Source organism: Heloderma suspectum, chromosome 5 (genome assembly GCF_057233095.1).
Source record: "Heloderma suspectum isolate Gila_16-S chromosome 5, 16-S_ref, whole genome shotgun sequence".
In the NCBI taxonomy this organism is placed as follows: Eukaryota; Metazoa; Chordata; class Lepidosauria; order Squamata; family Helodermatidae; genus Heloderma; species Heloderma suspectum.
The window spans coordinates 123,187,373-123,207,565 of NC_139462.1; the positions used below are offsets into that span (position 1 = coordinate 123,187,373).

At 44.9% G+C, this 20,193-nt stretch overlaps 1 protein-coding gene across 3 annotated transcripts in view; it reads left to right on the plus strand.

The window, feature by feature from the left end:
- The window catches only part of PPP2R2C (protein phosphatase 2 regulatory subunit Bgamma), a 276,527-nt gene that overhangs the window by 178,301 nt on the left and 78,033 nt on the right, over positions 1–20,193 (plus strand). For all 3 annotated transcript variants that reach the window (XM_084859919.1, XM_084859920.1, XM_084859918.1), the window contains one exon: positions 17,991–18,155. In XM_084859919.1, the coding sequence (XP_084716045.1) occupies positions 17,991–18,155 (165 nt within the window). The remainder of the gene's footprint in view (positions 1–17,990; positions 18,156–20,193) is intronic.

The window sequence follows — 20,193 nt, forward strand, 5'->3', positions numbered from 1 at the left end:
CAGTCAAATTGGAGAGGGTTCAGAGGAGGGCAACAAAGATAATCAGGTGACTGGAAACAAAGCCCTATGAAGAGAGTCTGAAAGAAGTGGGCATGTTTGGCCTTGAGAAGAGAAGACTGAGGGGTGATAGGATAGCGCTCTTCAAGTCCTTGAAAGGTTGTCACAGAGAGGAAGGCCAGGATCTCTTCTGCATCATCCCAGAGTGCAGGACATGGAAGAATGGGCTCAAGTTACAGGAAGCCAGATTCTGGCTGAACATCAGGAAAAACTTCCTGACTGTTAGAGCAATACAGCAATGGAACCAATTACCTAGGGAGGTAGTGGGCTGTCCCACACTGGAGGCATTCAAGATGAGGCTGGACAGCCATCTGTCGGGGATGCTCTGACTTGGATTCCAGCATTGAGCAGGGGTTTCTACTCGATGGCCTTGTAGGCCTCTTCCGACCCTACTATTCTATGATTCTATACTCTGTTGTGTTCCGTTTGAGCTCCCTCCACGAAAAGAGGAAAAGCGGCAAGAAGAGGAGCAAGATCAATGAAAGAAAATGGAAGACTCAGATACTGGGAGAAGGAGGGGGAAGGGGTGGGGGGAAAGGAAGCACATGAAAAAGGGAGTCGTCGTGATCCTGAATTTGAAATGGAAGCAAAAAGCCCCATTTTAAATGCAAGATTTTAGGCTGGTGTAGAGATGCCCAAAACGGAGGAAGGAACTCGAGGATCGGCTATCCTTGACTTGATCCTAACCAACAGAGATGACTTAGAGGATAAAGTAGCAGTTAAGGGAACTCTGGGGGAAAGTGACCATGTTATACTTGAGTTCTTGTTTCTAAAGGAAGCAAAAGCCGAGAGTAGCCAAACGCGTACCCTGGATTTTAGGAAAGCCAATTTTAATAAACTCAGAACAACGATAAGTAAGTCCCATGGCAAGCAACTGTAATGCTTGCCATGGTAGTTCAAGATGGATGGGAGTTGTTAAAAAAAGGAAATTCTCAAGGCACAATTATAAACAATTCCAACAAGAAAAAAGGGTGGAAGAGAACAGAAGAAGCCAATGTGGCTTCACAAAAAGCTTAGAAATGACCTGGAAACTAAAAAGGGTACATATAGGAAGTGGAAAAAAGGCCAAGCTACAAAGGAAGAGTACAGGTAGGTAGGGATGTCAGAGAATTTCGCTACGAATCTCGGGGAGGCCGAATGCCAGCGCATTTGGCCCACCGAAATTGGTGGCGAAATGGTCTGCCACCCCCCCGGGACGGGACTTACCTTTGGCGAATCCTCCTGGTGGCGGTGCCTCCAGGGGCGGTTTGGCGGTGGTTCGGTGGCGGCAGCTGCAGCGGCCAGTCTTCCGACTGGCTGCCACCGCCGCCATTTCCAGTAAAAAAAAAAAAAAACACGTGATAGGCTACGTAAAGATTTACGTAGCCTATCACAGCTAGATTTTTAAAAAATACTGTGATAGGCTACGTAAATGTTTACGTAGCCTATGGCAGCTGATTTAAAGGGGGGGAAAAAAACTGCACGTACGCAAATGGCGGCGCCCATGGGCGCTGCCATTTGTGTTCCTTATTTTGACACGTCTTAGTCTATGTAAACATTTACATAGGCTAAGACGGCGAAAATAAGGGGAACGCAAATAGCGTAGACGCTACGCTATTTGTGTTCCCCTTACTTTTGCCGTAGTCTATATAAATGTTTACGTAGACTAAGTCGTGTCAAAATAAGGAACACAAATGGTGGCGCCCATGGGCGCCGCCATTTGCGTACACGCGGTTTTTTTTTTCTTTTAAATCGGCCGTGATAGGCTACGTAAACATTTATGTTTTATGCAGTCAGCCTATCATGGCTGACTGCAGGGACGCAAACGACGGCGGCTACGGCCGCCGCCATTTGCGCACCCGGCCGGCCAGGATTCGGGGCGGGAGGGACGGAGCGCCTCCCCCCCTGGGCAGAATCTCGGGGGGGAGGGACGGAGCGCCTCCCCCCCACCGCGAATCAATTTCGTCATAAGGTAAGTGACTTTCGTACATCCCTACAGGCAGGTAGCACAGAACTACAGGGATGGCATCAGGAATGCAAAAGCTGAGAACGAGCTGAGCTTAGCAAGGGATGCTAAAAGCAACAAAAAGGCTTTCTTCAGACACGTGCATAGTAAAAGACAGAGGAAAGAAATGGTGGTTGAGCTATTCAGTGAGGATGGCAAAATGATAACAAAGAAAAGGCAGAAGTGCTCAATTCCTACTTTGGCTCAGTCTTCTCCCGAAAGAAGGCCTATGACCCCGCTAGCAAAGGCAAAGTACGGGCTGAAGAGGCAGGATTGCAGCTTGAGATTGATAGGCATATGGTCAAGGAACACCTAATTACTTTGAATGAGTTCACATCTCCAGTGTCAGATGAATCGCATCCTAGGCTGTGTTTCCACGATAACTGAAAGAGAAGGCTGGAGTCGCTTACCCGCATTTTTCTAGGAGCTGCTGATTTTGGTCCGGCCAAGGCTCCACGAATGTGTGCATCGCAGCATTCTAAGTCCCTTCACAGAGCATACATCCTGGTGAGGGTTGCAGTGAATGTCCTCTGACTGGCTAAACCAGTAAGAGAGGCTCCACCCCTGCCAGGCTGTCCTCCCCTTTCACCATAACAAAGGTGCAAATTAGTTACTTCCCTTGAGTGTAAAGCCTCATAATCAGCCCCCTTTCTAATCTGAAGGGGGGTGGGTAAGAAAGGGAAGAGATATAACTGGATCTTCTTCCCAAGTGAATTACCACCACCAATTCAGAATTGCATCCATATCTACGGAATGGGAGAAAAAAGGAGAAGGGGGTGGCGAGTCTTTTCTTTTTAAAAGGGAATTACATGTGTCCTGCAGCAGAGCTCCCTGTGTACTACATACATGGAGAGCAAGAGGCAGGCAGAGAGAGGGGGTAGTAGGGAGCTGCTGAGCACTCCAGAAAAGCCCAGCGTTTACCCTCTGCCACTGCTGCTGGCAACTTGGGATAGAGGCAACCAGCCCTGTCTTTCCCAGCAAACCTCAGTATATCACTTATGCCAGCGCTGTCACCAGACCACGGATCTTGCTGTGCTTCGCCCCAATCTGTGTTTCTCTCTCTTTCCCCACCTTGGCAAAACAGAAAACAAGCCCTCACCAGTGCTAAATGGGGTTTAAAAGCCAATGTTTTGTTTTGTTTTGAAACTAGCCAAGATCTCAGTCGTCCTTCCCCACTCCCACCCACTTCTTTCAAATGCTGAAAAAGGGACAGATTTGGGGTCAGGTGGTGTTGCCAATGGTGCACTGGGCAGCTGTCACAGAGATGCAAATTAGTTACTTCCCTTGTGTGCATTTAGAGGACAAGCACAATGGGTGTTACTTCTGAGTAGATGCTACTTGGTTCATGCTGGATACACAGGGGCGGGAGATGGGAAGCACCCCTTGACCAGAGTCATGGTGAAAGGCACACCACTGGGCAGGGCTAGCATACTCGAGATCAATGAAGGGGTTGGGGCACACAGCAACTATACCAGGGAGAACCCAACTTGAGGAAAAGGATTGGACTTTAAGCAGCCTCAGGATATCCCATTTTCCCCCTAATAAGCTCCAGGGTGGCTGCTGGATGGTCACGACGTCATCTATCCCTAATGACTTCAACACGCAGCCAGCTCAGAGTAAATCGCTGGTAGGAAGACCCGCTCCCTCTAATAAAGGAACTGGCTGAAGAACTCTCAGAACCACTGTCCGTTATCTTTGAGAAATCATGGAGGACGGGGGAAGTGCCAGATGACTGGAGGAGGGCTAATGTGGGCCCTATCTTCAAAAAGGGCAAAAAGGAGGAACCTGGGAACTACAGACCAGTCAGTCTGACAACAATCCCTGGGAACATTCTGGAGCAGATTATAAAGCAATCCATCTGTAAGCACCTTGACAACAACAATGCAGTCATTACTCGAAGCCAACATGGATTTGTCAAGAACAAATCCTGCCAGATGAATCTGATCTCATTTTGGATCAGGTAACCTCCGTTGTGGACTGTGGGAATGCTGTGGACATAATACACTAGACTTCAGCAAAGCTTTCAACAAAATGCCCCATGATATCCTGATAAGCAAACTAGCTCAAAGAGGGCTAGATGAAACAACGATCCGGTGGATCCACAGTTGGCTACAGAATCGGACTCAAAGAGTGCTGATCAATGGGATCTTCTCAAACTGGGGAGAGGTAACGAGAGGTATCCCACAGGGTTCAGTCCTGGGCCCAGTGCTCTTCAACATTTTTATTAATGACTTGGAGGAGGAGGTGCAGGGAATGCTGATCAAATTTGCAGATGACACAAAATTGGGCAGGATAGGTAATGCCCTGGAAGACAGAAACACAATTCAAAGTGATCTTGATAGGCTGGAGTGCTGGGCTGAAAACAACAGAATGACATTTAATAGGGATAAATGCCAAGTTCTGCACCTAGGAAAAAGAAACCAAATGCACAGTTACAAGATGGGGGATACGTGGCTCAACAATACTACAAACGAGAGGGATCTTGGAATTATTGATCACAAGCTGAATATGAGCCAATAATGTGATGTGGCTGCAAAAAAGGCAAATGCTATTTTGGGCTGCATTAATAGAAGTATAGCTTCCAATTCGCAGGAAGTACTAGTTCCCCTCTACTCAGCACTGGTTAGGCCTCATCTGGAGTACTGTGTCGAGTTCTAGGCACCACACTTTAAGAAAGGATGCAGACAAACTGGAGTGGGGTCAGAAGAAGGCAACAAAGATTATCAGGGGACTGGAAACAAAGTGCTGTGAGGAGAGTCTGAAAGAACTGGGCATGTTTAGCCTTGAGAAGACTGAAGGGAGATAGGATAGCGCTCTTCGAGTCCTTGAAAGGTTGTCACAGAGAAGAAGGCCAGGATCTCTTCTCCATCATCCCAGAGTGCAGGACACGGAATAATGGGCTCAAGTTACAGGAAGCCAGATTCCAGCTGAACATCAGGAAAAACTTACTGACTGTCAGAGCAATATGGCAATGGAACCAATTACCTAGGGAGGTGGTGGGCTCTCCCACAATGGACCCATTATGATTCTATGATCCAATAAGAAATAGAATATAATCAAGAACATAATCAGTATAATCAAAACATTGCAGTGTGGTGCTTTTGTTCAGGGTTCCAGTCACTCCAGTTTTTCTCTCCATTTTTGTTTTTCTGTCTTGAATTTTAGAGTTTTGCTGGAGTGGACATACATGCCTAATCCCAGCTACATTAAAATCTTTTATTTCTCCATAGCTCATCACTTACATGGGGCACAAGATCAAACACTGTAGACAGAACTGCCATATTTCAAACACAGTATTTTTTAATGGAAGCTCTTGCTTCCATTCCCGGGAACATTTTAAAATAGCTTCTCACTGAGAACAAGGGAATTACCTATCCAAAGAATGAGATCTGTCTTCCATTTTCATTTCTTTCATCTTCCTTGTCCAGCCATTTCATTCCATTTCCCTTCAACTCAGTTGTCAGGTTTTTTCTCTCTCCATCTGTCAACATTCCATGCCATTGAGTTATCATTGGGTTGTTTTGAGGGGTTTCCTACCCCTTAGTGTGCTTTTTCTTTAGATTTTTTTGTACAATTACAAAGCTCAGAGTTACCCAAGTCTGCTGATACCTCCCTCTTATGCTTTGGTTGTGTGATTTTGGCTACATTCCCAGAAGCATGGTAAAACTTGAACTGGTATCAGTATATATGATGCTGCTGGTGGTGGTGGTGGTGATAATGACAACCAACATGTTTATTTATTTATTTATTGCATTTATACCCCGCCTTTTTTCCTCTTGTAAGGAACCCAAGGCGGCTTACATTATCCTCCTCCTCTCCATTTTATCCTCACAACAACAACCCTGTGAGGTGGGTTGGGCTGAGAGTCTGTGACTGGCCCAAAGTCACCCAGTGAGCTTCCATGGCCGAGTGGGGACTAGAACCCGGATCTCCCAGCTCGTAGTCCAACACTCTTGCCACTACACCACATGTTTGAATTGGTATTAGAAGGAACAAGTGGGGCTCTGCAACAAAGTGCTGAGATGTGGAGTGGTTCTGTTCAGGGCTCCAACCATTCCATTCTCCCTCTGCCCCCAAATAATCAACATGCCATTCCCACTGAGCATACGCCACATTGACCTGTTTTTTGGGTACCCCTATTTTGTTTTTTTTCTCCATTTGGTTTTCTTGGAGGATGGGGTGGACATATGTGTGCCCTATCCCAGTTACACTGAGTCTCTCTGTTGGTTTCTATGGAAAAAATAGTGTCTCAGTGTAAACCAAGAAATAACGTATCCAAATAATTATTATTTTATTATTTCTTTGACCTACCCAGATAATGGTTCTTTCTACGGTTTCCATGAAATATGCAGATAATACTTCTTGGTTTATATATCTATGTGTCTCCTCCCCCCTCCCCACATCCCATCCAATGTCAGGTTTCTTCCTCCCCCTCCGCCTTGCCTCAGTCTTTCAACATTCTATGCCTTTGAGTTCTTATGGGGCTGTTTGGGGGTTTCCCCCCACTCCTTTAGTTTTTTTTTCCTGCAGAATTTTTTTGTAATTGTGCATACCTTGGGGTTACCCCAAGTCTTCTCATACCGCTCTCTTCTGTGGGGTGGTGCAGTTTTGGTGACATGGGCATGAGAACAGGTAGACTAAAACTGGTATTAGTATATATGATAGTGACCCAGAACCCATGAAAAATATTTGGCAGGTGGCAGTTTTGGCAATGAGAAGTGATGTGGCTATAGTGTTCATAATGCTTTGCAATGGCATTATAGATGTTATCACCGCTAAAAAATATTTTGCAATGGTGTTATGGATGTCAACACCACTGAAAAATATTTCACCTGCTATGTTTCAGTAGATAATGCAAGGAGCTTCAGCACTGATGTAGGGCTGGTGCTAATTATTAGCTGACTCTGAACTTTGGAGTGGTTAGGGCCTGGCTCACAATATGCCCAGAAGTTCTTGGAAATTTGCGGAGTTTGTATTCTGAACAAATCAGACTTTGGTGTCATCATTGGTTGGAGCATAGCCAATTAACTCATTCTCTTCTGTTTAAGTTTTTAACTTCTGCCTCTTTTGCTCTGGTATCTAAGCATAGGCCTTGCTGCCAAAAACTCTTAACGCGTTCCATGTTTGGGACTCTGTTTGCCATAGCTGAAATGGTGTCAGCATGATGCCCTTGGTTGGCAATGTGTTCTGGAGATAGCTTGCTGTCATGATAGCATCAGAGCCTCGTGTGGCGCAGAGTGGTAGGCGGCAGTATTGCAACCGAAACTCTCCCCACGACCTGAGTTTGATCCCAGCAGAAGCCGGGTCTCCGGTAGCTGGCTCAGGTCGACTCAGCCTTCCATCCTTCCGAGGTCGGTAAAATGAGTACCCAGCTTGCTGGGGGAAAGGTAGTCACGACTGGGGAAGGCAATGGCAAACTACCTCACTATAGTCTGCCATGAAAACGCCAGCGAAAGCGCCGTCCCTCTAGGGGTCAGTAATGACCCAGTGCTTGCACAGGAGGAACCTTTCCATGATAGCATCTCCTCACAATCAATCAGGTAGGTCTGCATCTGTCAGCATACACCTTGACATCTCCAAGGGACATCTCCCTTGGCAGTGCCATTCTGCTCAGGAGCGTAAGTCACACTCCTCCTGTTCATCCAGGAATGCTTGGGTGTGGTGTGAAATGTACTCACCACTGTTGCCTGATTGCAGTGCCTGAGGTCTTTTGCCAAATTTGTTGCTGGCCATGGCGACATATTTCTTCAGCTTGTTGTGGATTTTACGCTTTTCCTTCAGTAGATATGGTATGCAGGATCTTAAAAAATCATTCACACATATTAAAACATATCTCTTCTTCCCCAATGAAGGCATATCGATTGGACCACAGAGAACACTGTGTACAAGATCTAGCACTTTCTTTCTTTTCAACTCGAATGGGAAAGGAGGGCTTGATCTTCTTTGCCTTTACACACCATATGCACGTAGATGTATTATCGCCATTGCTTTGTTTTACCTTGATACCTGTAGCAAGGTTTCTGCTCTGCAGCTCTAAGATTGCCTTTGTATTGCAGTGTGCGAGTCCTCTAGCCAATTAGATCAACAATACGCCAGTACTTTTCCAGCTGCACTGGCTGACAGTCCATTTCTGGGCCCGATGCAAAGTGCATTTAACATTCAAAGCCCTAAACGGCTTGGGGCCAGGGCCAAGGTGTGTGTGGGGGATTTTCACGACAACAGAATGAGAAACTTGTTGGACTATTACCCAGATTTTCATGGATTGGCTTTGGTCTGTCAGGGACACATGAAGCAAGAGAAGCCGAGTGTATTGTGCCTTTAAAATCCAGTTTTCAGGGGTCCCACAGCACTTGAAAGGAATATACTTCTGGCGGGGGGGGGGGAGAGGGAGAGTAGAACTGAGCATCATCACCAGGGCAGGGGCTCCTCAAACAATCAGAGAGGCTTAGAATCATAGTAGGGTTGGAAGGGGCCTACAAGGCCATCAAGTCCAACCCCCTGCTCAATGCAGGAATCCAAGTCAGAGCATCCCTGACAGATGGCTGTCCAGCCTCGTCTTGAAGGCCTCCAGTGTGGGAATTTCCACCACCTCCCTAGGGAACTGGTTCCATTGTCGTATTGCTCTAACAGTCAGGAAGCTTTTCCTGATGTTCAGCCAGAATCTGGCTTCCTCCGTGTCCTGCACTCTGGGATGATCGAGAAAAGATCCCAGCTTTCCTCTCCTTGACAACTTTTCAAGTACTTGAACAGCGCGATCATATCTTCCCTCAGTCTTCTCTTCTCAAGGCTAAACATGCCCAGTTCTTTCAGTCTCTCTTCATAGGGCTTTGTTTCCAGTCCCCTGATCATCTTTGTTGCCCTCCTCTGAACCCTCTTCAGCTTGTCTGCATCCTTCTTAAAGCGTGGTACCCAGAACTGAACACAGTACTCCAGATGAGGCCTAACCAGTGCTGAGTAGAGGGGAACTAGTACTTCCTGCGATTTGGAAGCGATGCTTCAGGTATATTATGTCCACAGCATTCCCACAGTCCACAACGGAGGTTACCTGATCCAATAATGAGATCAGATTCATCTGGCAGGATTTGTTCTTGACAAATCCATGTTGGCTTCGAGTAATCACTGCATTGTTTTCAAGGTGCTTTCAGATGGATTGCTTTATCATCTCCTCCAGAATGTTCCCAGGGACTGATGTTAGACTGACTGATCTGTAGTTCCCAGGTTCCTCCTTTTTGCCCTTTTCAAAGATAGGGACAACATTAGCTCTCCTCCAGTCATCTGGCACTTCACCCGTCCTCCATGATTTCAAAAAAGATAATAGACAGTGCTTCTGAGAGTTCTTCTGCCAGTTCCTTTATGACTCTAGGCTGCAATTCATCTGGCCCTGGAGATTTGAACTCATTCAAAGTAATTCGGTGTTCCTTGACCATCTGCCTCTCAGTCTCAAGCTGTAATCCTGCCCCTTCAGCCTGTGCTTTGCCTTTACCGGGGCCTTTACCGGGGTGGTGGTGGTGGTGGTGTCATAGACCCTCTTTTGGGAGAAGACTAAGCCAAAGTAGAAATTGAGCACTTCTGCCTTTTCTTTGTCATCTGTAGAGATGGCGGAGAATTTCTCCCCGAAACTTCAGGGGGCCGAGTGCCAACGTGTTCGGCCCCCCGAACAAGTTTCGGGGAGAAATCCTCCGCACACCCCTGCCCCCCGCACACCCCCCCGGGACGGGACTTACCTTCGCCGAATGTCCCTCCCGGCGGCGGGTCCGGCTGGCGGTTCGGCGGGTGTTCGAGCGGGGCGGGAGCGGCAGCCAGTCTTTCGACCGGCTGCCGCCGCCGCCATTCCAATAAAAGAAAAAAAACCCCGCCCCCGTGATAGGCTACGTGACGATTAACGTAGCCTATCACGGCTAGATTTGCAAAGTCAAATACCCATAGGGAGCCGCCATTACGTAAACATTTACGTAGACTACAGCGACTAAATAAGGAACGCGAATGGCAGCTCCCTATGGGGGCCGCCATTAGCGTACGCTTTTTTTTTTTTTTTAAGTCACCCGTGATAAGCTACGTGACAATTAACGTAGCCTATCACGGCTGACTTTGCAGATCTAGCCATGATAGGCTACGTTAATCGTCACGTAGCCTATCACGGGGGCGTTTAAAAAAAAAAAAAAATGGAGTTCGCGGCCGGGCAAGGCGGGAAGCCTCCTCCCCGCCCTGAATTTCGGCCGGGCGAGGCGGGAAGCCTCCCCCCTGGCCTGAATTTCGGCCGGGGCGAGGCGGGAAGCCTCCCCCCCCGGCCTGAACTTCGCGGGAGGAGCCGCAAAGCGCCTCCCCCCCACCGCGAACAAGCTTCGACGAAAGGTAAGTGCCTTTCGTCCACCCCTAGTCATCTGTTATCATTTTGCCATCCTCACTGAATAGTTGAACCACCATTTCTTTCCTCTGTCTTTTACTATGCATGTAGCTGAAAAAAGCCTTTTTGTTGCTTTTAACATCCCTCACTAACCTCAGCTCGTTCTCAGCTTTAGCCTTCCTGATGCCATCCCTGCAATTCTGTGCTACCTGCCTGTTTCCTGGCCCGTATCCAGGCTCCCCCCGCTACACTGTTATGAATGGAGAGCAACTAATTTTCTGTCATGTGTGCAGATTTCCCTGAATGTGCACACGTTTGCCTTGAGAAGCCAAAATCCCCAGTTCTCAAGTGCAGCATCTGAAGGATCCCCCTGAGAGTAGCCCCCCCCCCAATTTTACCCCATTCCAGCAAACTGTTGTGGAGTTATTGTTTTCACACACACGTGTACACACACACCTGCCTTTCTCCTGCTCCGGGCACTTTCTCCCTGCTTGCAATGACAGGTTCCAGAGACCTCGCCAGATTGGAGAAGCGACTTTACAAAACATCAACCAAGTGACTTTACACGATATTGGAGATGTGATTTAACACAAGAATAGAGAACCAAAGTAATGCAAATATCAGAGAAATGCATCATCATGGAGGCTAATTACTGGTGAAATGGGAGCGCAGAGCAATTCTGAAGGCTGGAAAGGCTCAGTGAGGTCACGTCCAGGTGAAAGACACACCCCTGGGCAGGGCTATAATGCCAAAGTAAATGTGGAGGATAGAGGCACACAGCACCAGAAGCATGGAGAACCTGAATTAAAGAAATAAAACAGAGTAAAAGTAGTCTCAGAAAATCCAGGTTTTCCATCCGAAATCTCCGGGGTGGCTGCAGATTGGCCACAATGTCATCTGCTGCCACCAACCTTGAAATGCTCCCAATTCACAGCACATCCTCCGTGAGGACAGTCCCCTGGTTATCTGAAGGATCGTCTCCTCCCATATGTACCAGCCCATCTTCAGGGGTCCTTCTCCATGATACCCTGCCAAAGGAAGTGAGGCAGGTAGCTACCAGGAAGAGAGCCATTTTTGCTCTGGCATCCTGGCTGTGGAATCAGCTCTCTAGAGAGGTTCGACTGGTGCCTACATGTACTCCTTTCGGCACCAGGTAAAGACTAAATTCTGTACCAGAAGTGCAGCCTGGTTTCATTTCTATGCACTTGGGCCATGTTTGTTTGCTGACCTGAAAAACCTAACTCATAGACACCTCTATTTTCAAATGCTTGTGCATAGAAAGTATTGTTTTTGGTTACTGTGCACTTTTTGTCTTCACAGTGTATTGAAAAACCTCTTTTGTCTGATGCAGACACACTTAGCATGTTGCAGTTCAACTCAGGAATGAACAATACATCATTTGCTATATTTGCAACATTTTAATCAAGCAATTGGCATTGTAGTTCTCCACTCTCTATGCCTTCAATCTTCATAGTTTGCCCATTTGCTCTTGGGACTTTTCCATAATTACTTTAGCTAAGTTTATCAAAGAATTCAGTGGAAAATGTACTGTGACTAGTGCATCCATTACCTATGATCCAGTTCTTTGACTTTGGCACATTGCTGCTAGGCATAAGGCTCTTGTGATTCAAAAGGAAATTACTGCCCCTTCTCCCAGCATTCTAAAACAACCCCTTGGTTCTCATGCTTCTTTTGTTCCCTTTGTTTAAAATTTTGGGAGCTACTATTGGTCAAGTGGTGGGAGTTCTTGCCGGGTAGGTGAAAGGCAGTCCTTTGCAAAATGCCCTTTGCCATCACAGTTAAAACAATGCTATGATTGGTTCTTGAACCTTTCTCTGAGTGGGGCTTTCCCCCTCTTCTTCCCACTCACTAGGTATTTTGATCTAGATGCTTGGGGATTAACGTGGAGGTTTAGTTCTATGTATTCCTCGCTCAAGAAGGAAATGGCATCTTTAAAAGTTAGCCCAGTTGTCCCATCCAGGACAGAGATAAAACGTCCAAAACTCTCTCCTAGAGATCCAGTCAAATATCCCAGTTTTTCATTATCAGTAAATGCTAATTCAGTTAGTTGTGTTTAACAAAAATTGTGGTAAACCTGTTATATGTCTCACCGTTTCTTCTGGATTCAAGCCTCAGTTTACACATTTCTCTGATCCAGATGGACTGACTTAGAACTTGTAAATTAAGTGTAGCCTGGAGGCAGTCTAACATCTCTTTGCATGTTTTAGAATCTTTTACATGAATTAGCTGATTATCATCTAATGCATCACAAAAGCCTTTGCTGTTCGATCTGTCTCCAGCTATTTCTGCACTTCAGCTGCAGTTTATGGTTTATCTTTTGTAATGCTCTCTGAGACTTTATTTACTTCTAATACAACAGTTAGCCTTGTTTTCCATCACTCAGAGTTGTGGCTGTTCAGCTTTGGTAACCTTCCAAGAAACCTGCATTAGTGTTTGAGCCCATTCTGCTAAATATTCAGCAGCAAAAACAAACACCTAAACTAGCCTTCTGTGTGTGTGTGTGTGTGATCTGATAAAAACTGATCTGTGTGCCTGGTCCTATAACCTGATGGGATTATTTGGAAATGATGCTTCCTGTTAGAAAGGCAATTAGCAGAGAGGCTGAAAACATCCATTCTAGAGTGGTGACTAGCTTTGTTTCAGGGTTAATCACTTACCTTAATTCTGTATAGTCCTGTCTGTTTTAAGTCCATCTTTTCCTTTTGCACCAGTTTTTTTTTTTACTACATCTCTTTCTTTCTCACTTTCCCTTTTCTACATATTCCCTGGCCAAGTTTCTCTTTTTCTTCTTTTTCTTTTATTGCCTCTTATGCGCACTGTCCCTGTGCAACCTTTTTCTCTGACTCTTTGTTTATGGGATCCTTACTCCCATTCAACTTTTCCTTTAGTGGTAGGGGAGGAGTGGATGGAACTATTTCCTGTCAATCCTGACAACAACTCTCCCCCCCCCCCCAAGTAGAGCTCTGCTAGTGCTATTTGAGTTTGTGGAATGACACTGTGAGATACTGCCAGTAGAAAATTAGCATGGTGGTTACATGAACATAATTTGGAAGCTTCTTTGTGATTACATTATCATCACTGAAAAAGAATATAACATAAATGTGAGATTACCTAAAAGGATTGCAGTTGACAAAGCTTTCATTACAAGTTTAACAAGGAAGATAGCAAATTGAGCTCCTAGCAGTGTTTGTTGGAGTAATATGAATCCTCCTCAGCACCCTCCTGCACTCTACTTCTATTTCAAACCTAAGAACATGCTAGATTTTCTAACTTCCCCTTGACTTACTCTGGCACACTACTGGAATGTTAAAAGCTACGCTAAAGCATTACTAAGTTCCTCTAAGCATGTAAAGAGTTAAATTTGGCACCTGTGTACCGAAATGTAGAAGCTAGAGCACCCCCCCCCCCAGTCTTACAGTGAAAATTTTAAAAGTTTATGGGACTTACAGGGCTAATTCTGCTTGTATCAATTAGAAAAATATTGTATCAAGTCTAAAATCTTAAACCCAAATTTTATGCCCAGTTCTAGAACCTAAAATGTAATGGCATTTAGGGTTAACCAAATTTGAGTTAAAAAGAGTTAAACAAGTTTGGTTTTAAAATAGCTGCATGTCTGAAAATATTTCCAAGTCTAATCTTCAGAAATGAGACAAAGTTCATGGTTAAGAAAATATTGTAAGACCTAACTTCAGAAAGTAAAGGGCATTTGCAAGTTAAAGTATAAAGTAAACTAAGAGCTAAAAAGATCCATAGTTACCCAAACCATTGAGTCCTGTGGCCTAGTGAAGGTCAGAGACAAAGGAAGCAGAAGTGAGAGAATGGACCAAAGTGAAGTAAGCTATTGCTGCCTGAGCTTTTATACACTTGTTCTAGTCAGATGCGGGGGCCCCAATGAGTGGTGGTGAGACAACCATCAAATATTAAGTGAATGTGTGGTGAGACCACCCACTGACCAGTCAGAAGTGAGGCGTCTTCCTAACCCTCAACATTATTTCCCTCTTCCCCAGAATAATGTCATCTTTCCCAAAGACCACCATTCTCTGTGACAGCAGAGGAGCTGTCACCTGGGGATTTGGATAGCACTATAAATTAGAGGACTATAAATTTAGGAATGCTTATCCTCTTGGGATTTAAATCATCATCACCTGATGATTTATGAGTTTGAATGATGATGTGAGTGAATGTAATAAATGAGTGAGTGAGTGAGTGAGTGAGTGAGTGAATGAATGAATGAATGAATGAATGAATAAATAGGTGGCACTTACCTTCTTCTTGCATGGGCGCTTCCCTCTTGTGTGAGCTTAATTTATTTTTACCTTGACATTTCGTCACTGGCGCTGGGATGCTTCATAACTGGAGATCTATGTGCTCAGTGAGTTGAAGGACAGCAAAGACTTCACCCAAACTTATACAGCTGCTAGAGTTCGACACATTGTATTCACTCTGTCAGAGTGAAGGCACATTTGCTGGTATCCCTAGGCATAGCCTCTGCCATAGTGTACCACTATAGCTCCCTACGGAAGGGGTCTGTCCACACTGTTCCCTTCAGGAGTGGTTGTCCCATTGCAGGGGGAGGGAACAGGTGTATAACTGTGTCCCTTGGTTTACTAATCTCCTGTGGCTTCCAACTGTATGGACCGCAAAGCTTTGTGCTATTTAGGGATGTCTGCCTCTAGCAGCTGAAGACGTTACTGCAGGCTTCAACATGTGTACAAATTTAAATTAATTAATTTTTAAAACAAAATAATCTTGGGGCACACACCCTGAAGGCCCCTTTAGTATGCATGCCACATTTCTGGTGTCTAGCTTTCATGGTCTCGGTGCTGATGGATGGACACATCCTCTTTTATTATTATAAATATTAGAAGTGTCCTTCTGATTCGACTGAATCCCAAATGAATCAGGCTGATTCAAATGGATTCAGAAAATTTTCGACTTGAAGCAGAGCTTCTCTGAAGTGGACTGAATCCAAAGGGGTGTAATAAATGTCCAGGATGGTATTGGCATTAGGATCAAATCTGGGGACTTTTCCTTACAAAGGGTCACCTGCAATATAAGTGTTGATCTTATATGCTAGTATTTGCTTGCTTTGCAACACAGTGAACTCTTGTAACCCACAGTATTCTAGAAATATATAGAAAATATAGGAGGAGATAAATTAAGATAAACATTGCATCAGAAAGTCAAGGACAAGACCCCAACCCTCAGCTTTTAAGGATATATAAACATATGTTCATTAAGGATGGGCACTTTCCCTTACATTAGTTAGCTAGAGATGGGACAGGCATCCTTGTGTGTGGACAATATTCGTCAGCCTTGAGACAGAACAACATCATTTTATCTCCTCCCTCTCCCCAATCCCATGAAGCTAACACAGTGATCTGAGAAAACGTGGCCCAGCCCAGTCTGGGATAACCTGGTATTCTGAATACAACACATCATGGCATCACATAATTCACGTGAGGAACCAAAGGCAGAAAGCGCTAGGTCATCTTAAGATGAAAGGATATAAAAAGCCCAGTAATAGCCAATGAAGTTGGGTTTGAGAAGCTCCTAGAAGGATCACACACATCTGAGAACAACCCACCTCCAACCCCAGAACATCTGCATCCTCTTTATTGGGCTTGATTGCTCTAGTAGTTGTGGCATTGAGACACTGGTAAGATAATGGTATATTTGTTTGCCTGTTAATTAAGTGATTAGGAAACATACTTACTCATGTATGTTTCTGATTGCACCTTTCTGATTGCATCCATCAATAAAGCTTTAAATTGCATTCTGTGTCTGGGCTGCTTTGCATGACACACTGTGGCACATTGTGGGTTATTTAACCTATGACAAGCCACACCACCTGTGGGCACCATTCTGTATATTCAACCCCTGACTGGGCGGCGGCGTGTGAACCTAGTCACCATGGGTTAAGCAAGGGTTAAACAACCCTCGGATGACCCATGGTGTGTTGTGTGTGTGTGTGTGTGTGGGGGGGGTTATGCAAGGGTTGTTTAACTCTTGCATAGCCCACGGTAGCTGGGGTCACACAACATGGGAGGTTGAATATGCAAAATGGCATCTGCGAGCACTGCAGCTCATCATGGGCTACCCACAATGAGCTATGGTGTGTTGTGCAAATCAGATCAGTGTTCGAGTCAACCTAGTTCATCCCTATCCTTGGGCAAGAAGTGTGGCAAAGAAGTGCTGCAAGAGAAAAGCTGTTCAAAGATTGAGAAGATGTGTGTGTGGGGCGAGGGGAGTGAACAGTGACTGAAATTATCAAGATTTGAAAAGAAGTGAACCACAGCACTGCTATCTTCAGGATTGACTGTATGCAAGACAGCAGCAACTGAGGGGCTGAAGGAAGTGGGAGAAAAAATATTATGGAAGTTAGTTTATTTACATGTTTTAAATAAATAACCTGCTTTATGGGTTAGGAAGCAGCAGTTCTAGGGAACACACACACAGAAAAATGAAATAAGGAGAACCTGGAGAAGCAAAACATCGATATGAGATTGGAAGGTGCCATGGTGCCTGGGCAAGCTGACAGTAAAGGTACACATAGGGCCTAGATCATGGGTGCACTCATAGGGGTGCAGTCAATTTAGCATAGCACCTAGGCCTCCTTGGCACTTGCTAGTTTCAGAGGTGAAGATCTCCACTGTTTTTAACTTTGCCCTGAAAACAAAGCCAAAGTCTCCATGTTGCTATGAGTTATCATCTGCTTCAGTGAGCTCCAGCAGGACAGCTGCTGAAGTGCAGCACCTGTTCATCCCCCAAGCCTAGTGGTCAGAAATAGGTACTGCACTTTAGCAGCTGGTTTTGCTGCAGCTCAGATCACTCACAACAACATGGAGACTTTGGCTTTGGGATAAAAGCTCACATGGAGCTTTTATCCTGCTGTTAAGATTGCTCACTCATGGAAGTTTGTGGGCCCTTTAGATGATGTCATTAACCTCCAGGGTGTCTCCTGCACTAAATGGCCTTTATTCCGTTCGGAGATAATGGGGTATCAAATTACCCCGCTTGTGTTCTGCTTGAGTTCCCTCTGTGAAAAAGGAAAAGACTCAAGAAAAGGAGCTAGACCAATGAAACATGGAAGACTCAGATAAGGGAGCAAAGGAGGGGGGAAGGGGCGGGGCGAAAGGAAGCATGTGTAAAGGGAGTCCATTGTGATCCTACATTTAAAATGGAAACAGAAAGCCCATTTTAAATGCTGGATTTTAGGCTGATATAGAGATGCTCTTTGTTTGTTTTCTGGAGCTGAATAAAAAAAAGAAGTTAGACACTTATTTATGAATGGAGGCCTCCAGGTGAAATAAAACATTTTTGTTCGTTTTTTTGGCTAAATGATGCAGCCTGTATGGTATTTTTTTCTATTTTTGTTTGCTTTTACTTGCCAGTTGAAATAACAATTCAAGGCCTATTTTGAACAGAAAGGGGGCATGAAGCTACTATAATTCCTTCTCTTTTGTGTTATCCAATAGCATTTTCAATGAAAAATCATTGCAGAAAGCTGAATGGGTAAAGATGGTAAAAATAACAATTTGTCTCCAAAGAATAGCATATTCCTTAATAAATATTTCCACTCAGACATTGTAGATATAAAGCCAGCTAACATGGAGGATTTGACAGAAGTTATTACTGCATCTGAATTCCATCCTCACCATTGCAATCTCTTTGTCTACAGCAGCAGCAAAGGATCTTTGAGACTTTGTGACATGAGGGCATCAGCTCTCTGTGACAAACATTACAAACGTAAGTTATTGACTGACATTTTCATTAAATATGTTTACTCCTGAATGTGGCAGATTTGTGTCTAGAGATTGTCTATTCTTGTGTGCATTCGAAGTAGAAATAACTCACAAGTGTTTTAGTCTGTTAGTATGGTGCCTAGTGAAAGAAGAGGGCAGCAGGGATCCTATGTCATTCTTAAATAATTGCATAGAAGAAGGAATTTAGTCAGGTGAAGTTTGTCATGTAAGGGTGAGAAGAATGGCACCTGCTGTATTTTCAGGTACTACAGATGCAGGAGCCTTGTCTTCCTTTCTCCCTCGTAGTGGATGAGCTTCTAAAGGAAATCATAACAGTAATGAAATGGACCCCCTTGTCCAAAATGACTGCCTTGTCCAAACTACGGAGCTACATGAGATGGAAGCAAAAGGTTTCTATCTTGCCAAAGATGATGGGGAGCGGTCTCAAGAAAGAGACCCCTACTACAGTGCCCGTTGCAGTGGGAAGTAGGAATTCTCCAGATTGTAACCCCACTAGTGAATCGTTTAGAGTGTAATTCTGCTACTGCATGTTAGAGTTCTGCTCCTTAGCATATAGCATGCATTAACTTCAGTTTCCCTGAGTACTAGCATTATTAGCGCAGGAACAATTCATTACAGAAGCCAAGAACTAGTGTTCCAATTTCTGAAGCATTTGTTCAGAATCCTATGATATTCATTCCCAGAGTGTCTAAATACTTAAAAATGGAAGATAAATATTTTAAAAATCTGAAGTAGAAGTGTAAATTGGTGTCAGTCATATATACAAGATGAGTAACAAATACTCAGTACACAGTAAATGAAAAACTAGGGTTTTGCCACAACTAAAGAGTCATGTTCTTAGCATTCTTTCACACAGTATGTTAAATAAATGCATCCAGAATTAGTACTTGTGTAAAGGAGAAATACTGGTGAGTATCAGCTATAATGGGGTGGGGTGGGGTGGGGTGGGGTGGGGTGGGGGGCAGGGATTTCTCTCTCTCTCTCTCTCTCACACACACACACACACACACACAATCAGAATCTAAAGAGCCCCTACTCCCAGCAATTTAGGGGGAGGGGAGATTGTTACACAATGTCTGTGCAAGTGTTTATTTTACAAACCATGATTGGCTAGGATCACCAATGTGACCTGTATGAAAAGCATTGCCTTCACACTAAATGGGCTTCTTGAAAAAAGGGCCTCTCCAGAAAATCTTAAGAACCAGGCAGGCTCATATGGGAGAAGGGGTCTTTCAGGTAGCCTGGTCCCAAGCCATATAGGGGTTTATAGGTCATAATCAGCACTTTGAATTCTGCGCCGAAACAGACCAGTAGCCAGTGAAGCTGCTGTAACCAGGGAGTCATATGCTCCTTGTAACCGGCCCCAGTCAACAGTCTGGCTGCATCATTCTGGACCAGCTAAAGTTTCTGAACAGTTTTCAAAGGCAGCCTCATATAGATCATGTTACAGTAGTCCAAACTATGTAATGTAACTAAGCCATGCATGACCATGGCCAGATCAGATGTCTCTAAGAATGGGCACAGTTGGCCCACTAACCTCAGCTGTATAAACTCACTCCTGGCCACTGCTGAGATTTGGGTATCCAGATTCAGAACCTAGTCCAAGAGTACACCCAAACTGTGAATCTGAATCTTCAAGGGGAGTGTAGCCCTTCGGTCCAGCAGAATGAACAGGCACACACTCCCCCTGTCCAGTTCCCAGCATAGTTCATCCACCGAAGCGGCCAAACCAGCCTCTGTCCCATAACCAGGCTTGCAGCCAGATTGGAATGGATCTAGATAATCCATCTCATCCAGAAATCCCTGGAGCTGAGAAGCCACCCCACACCCTTGCCCAACAATGCAATATTGGAGACTGGCCAGAAATTATCCAATACAGTGGGGTTCAGGGAGGGTTTTTTTTAATGAAGCTCTTATGACTGCTTCCTTTAGGCAAGACAGAACCACACCTTACCATAAAGAGGTGTTCACCCCTACGCTGACCAACTCAGGCAGTCCCACCTAGCTGTTTTCATAAACCA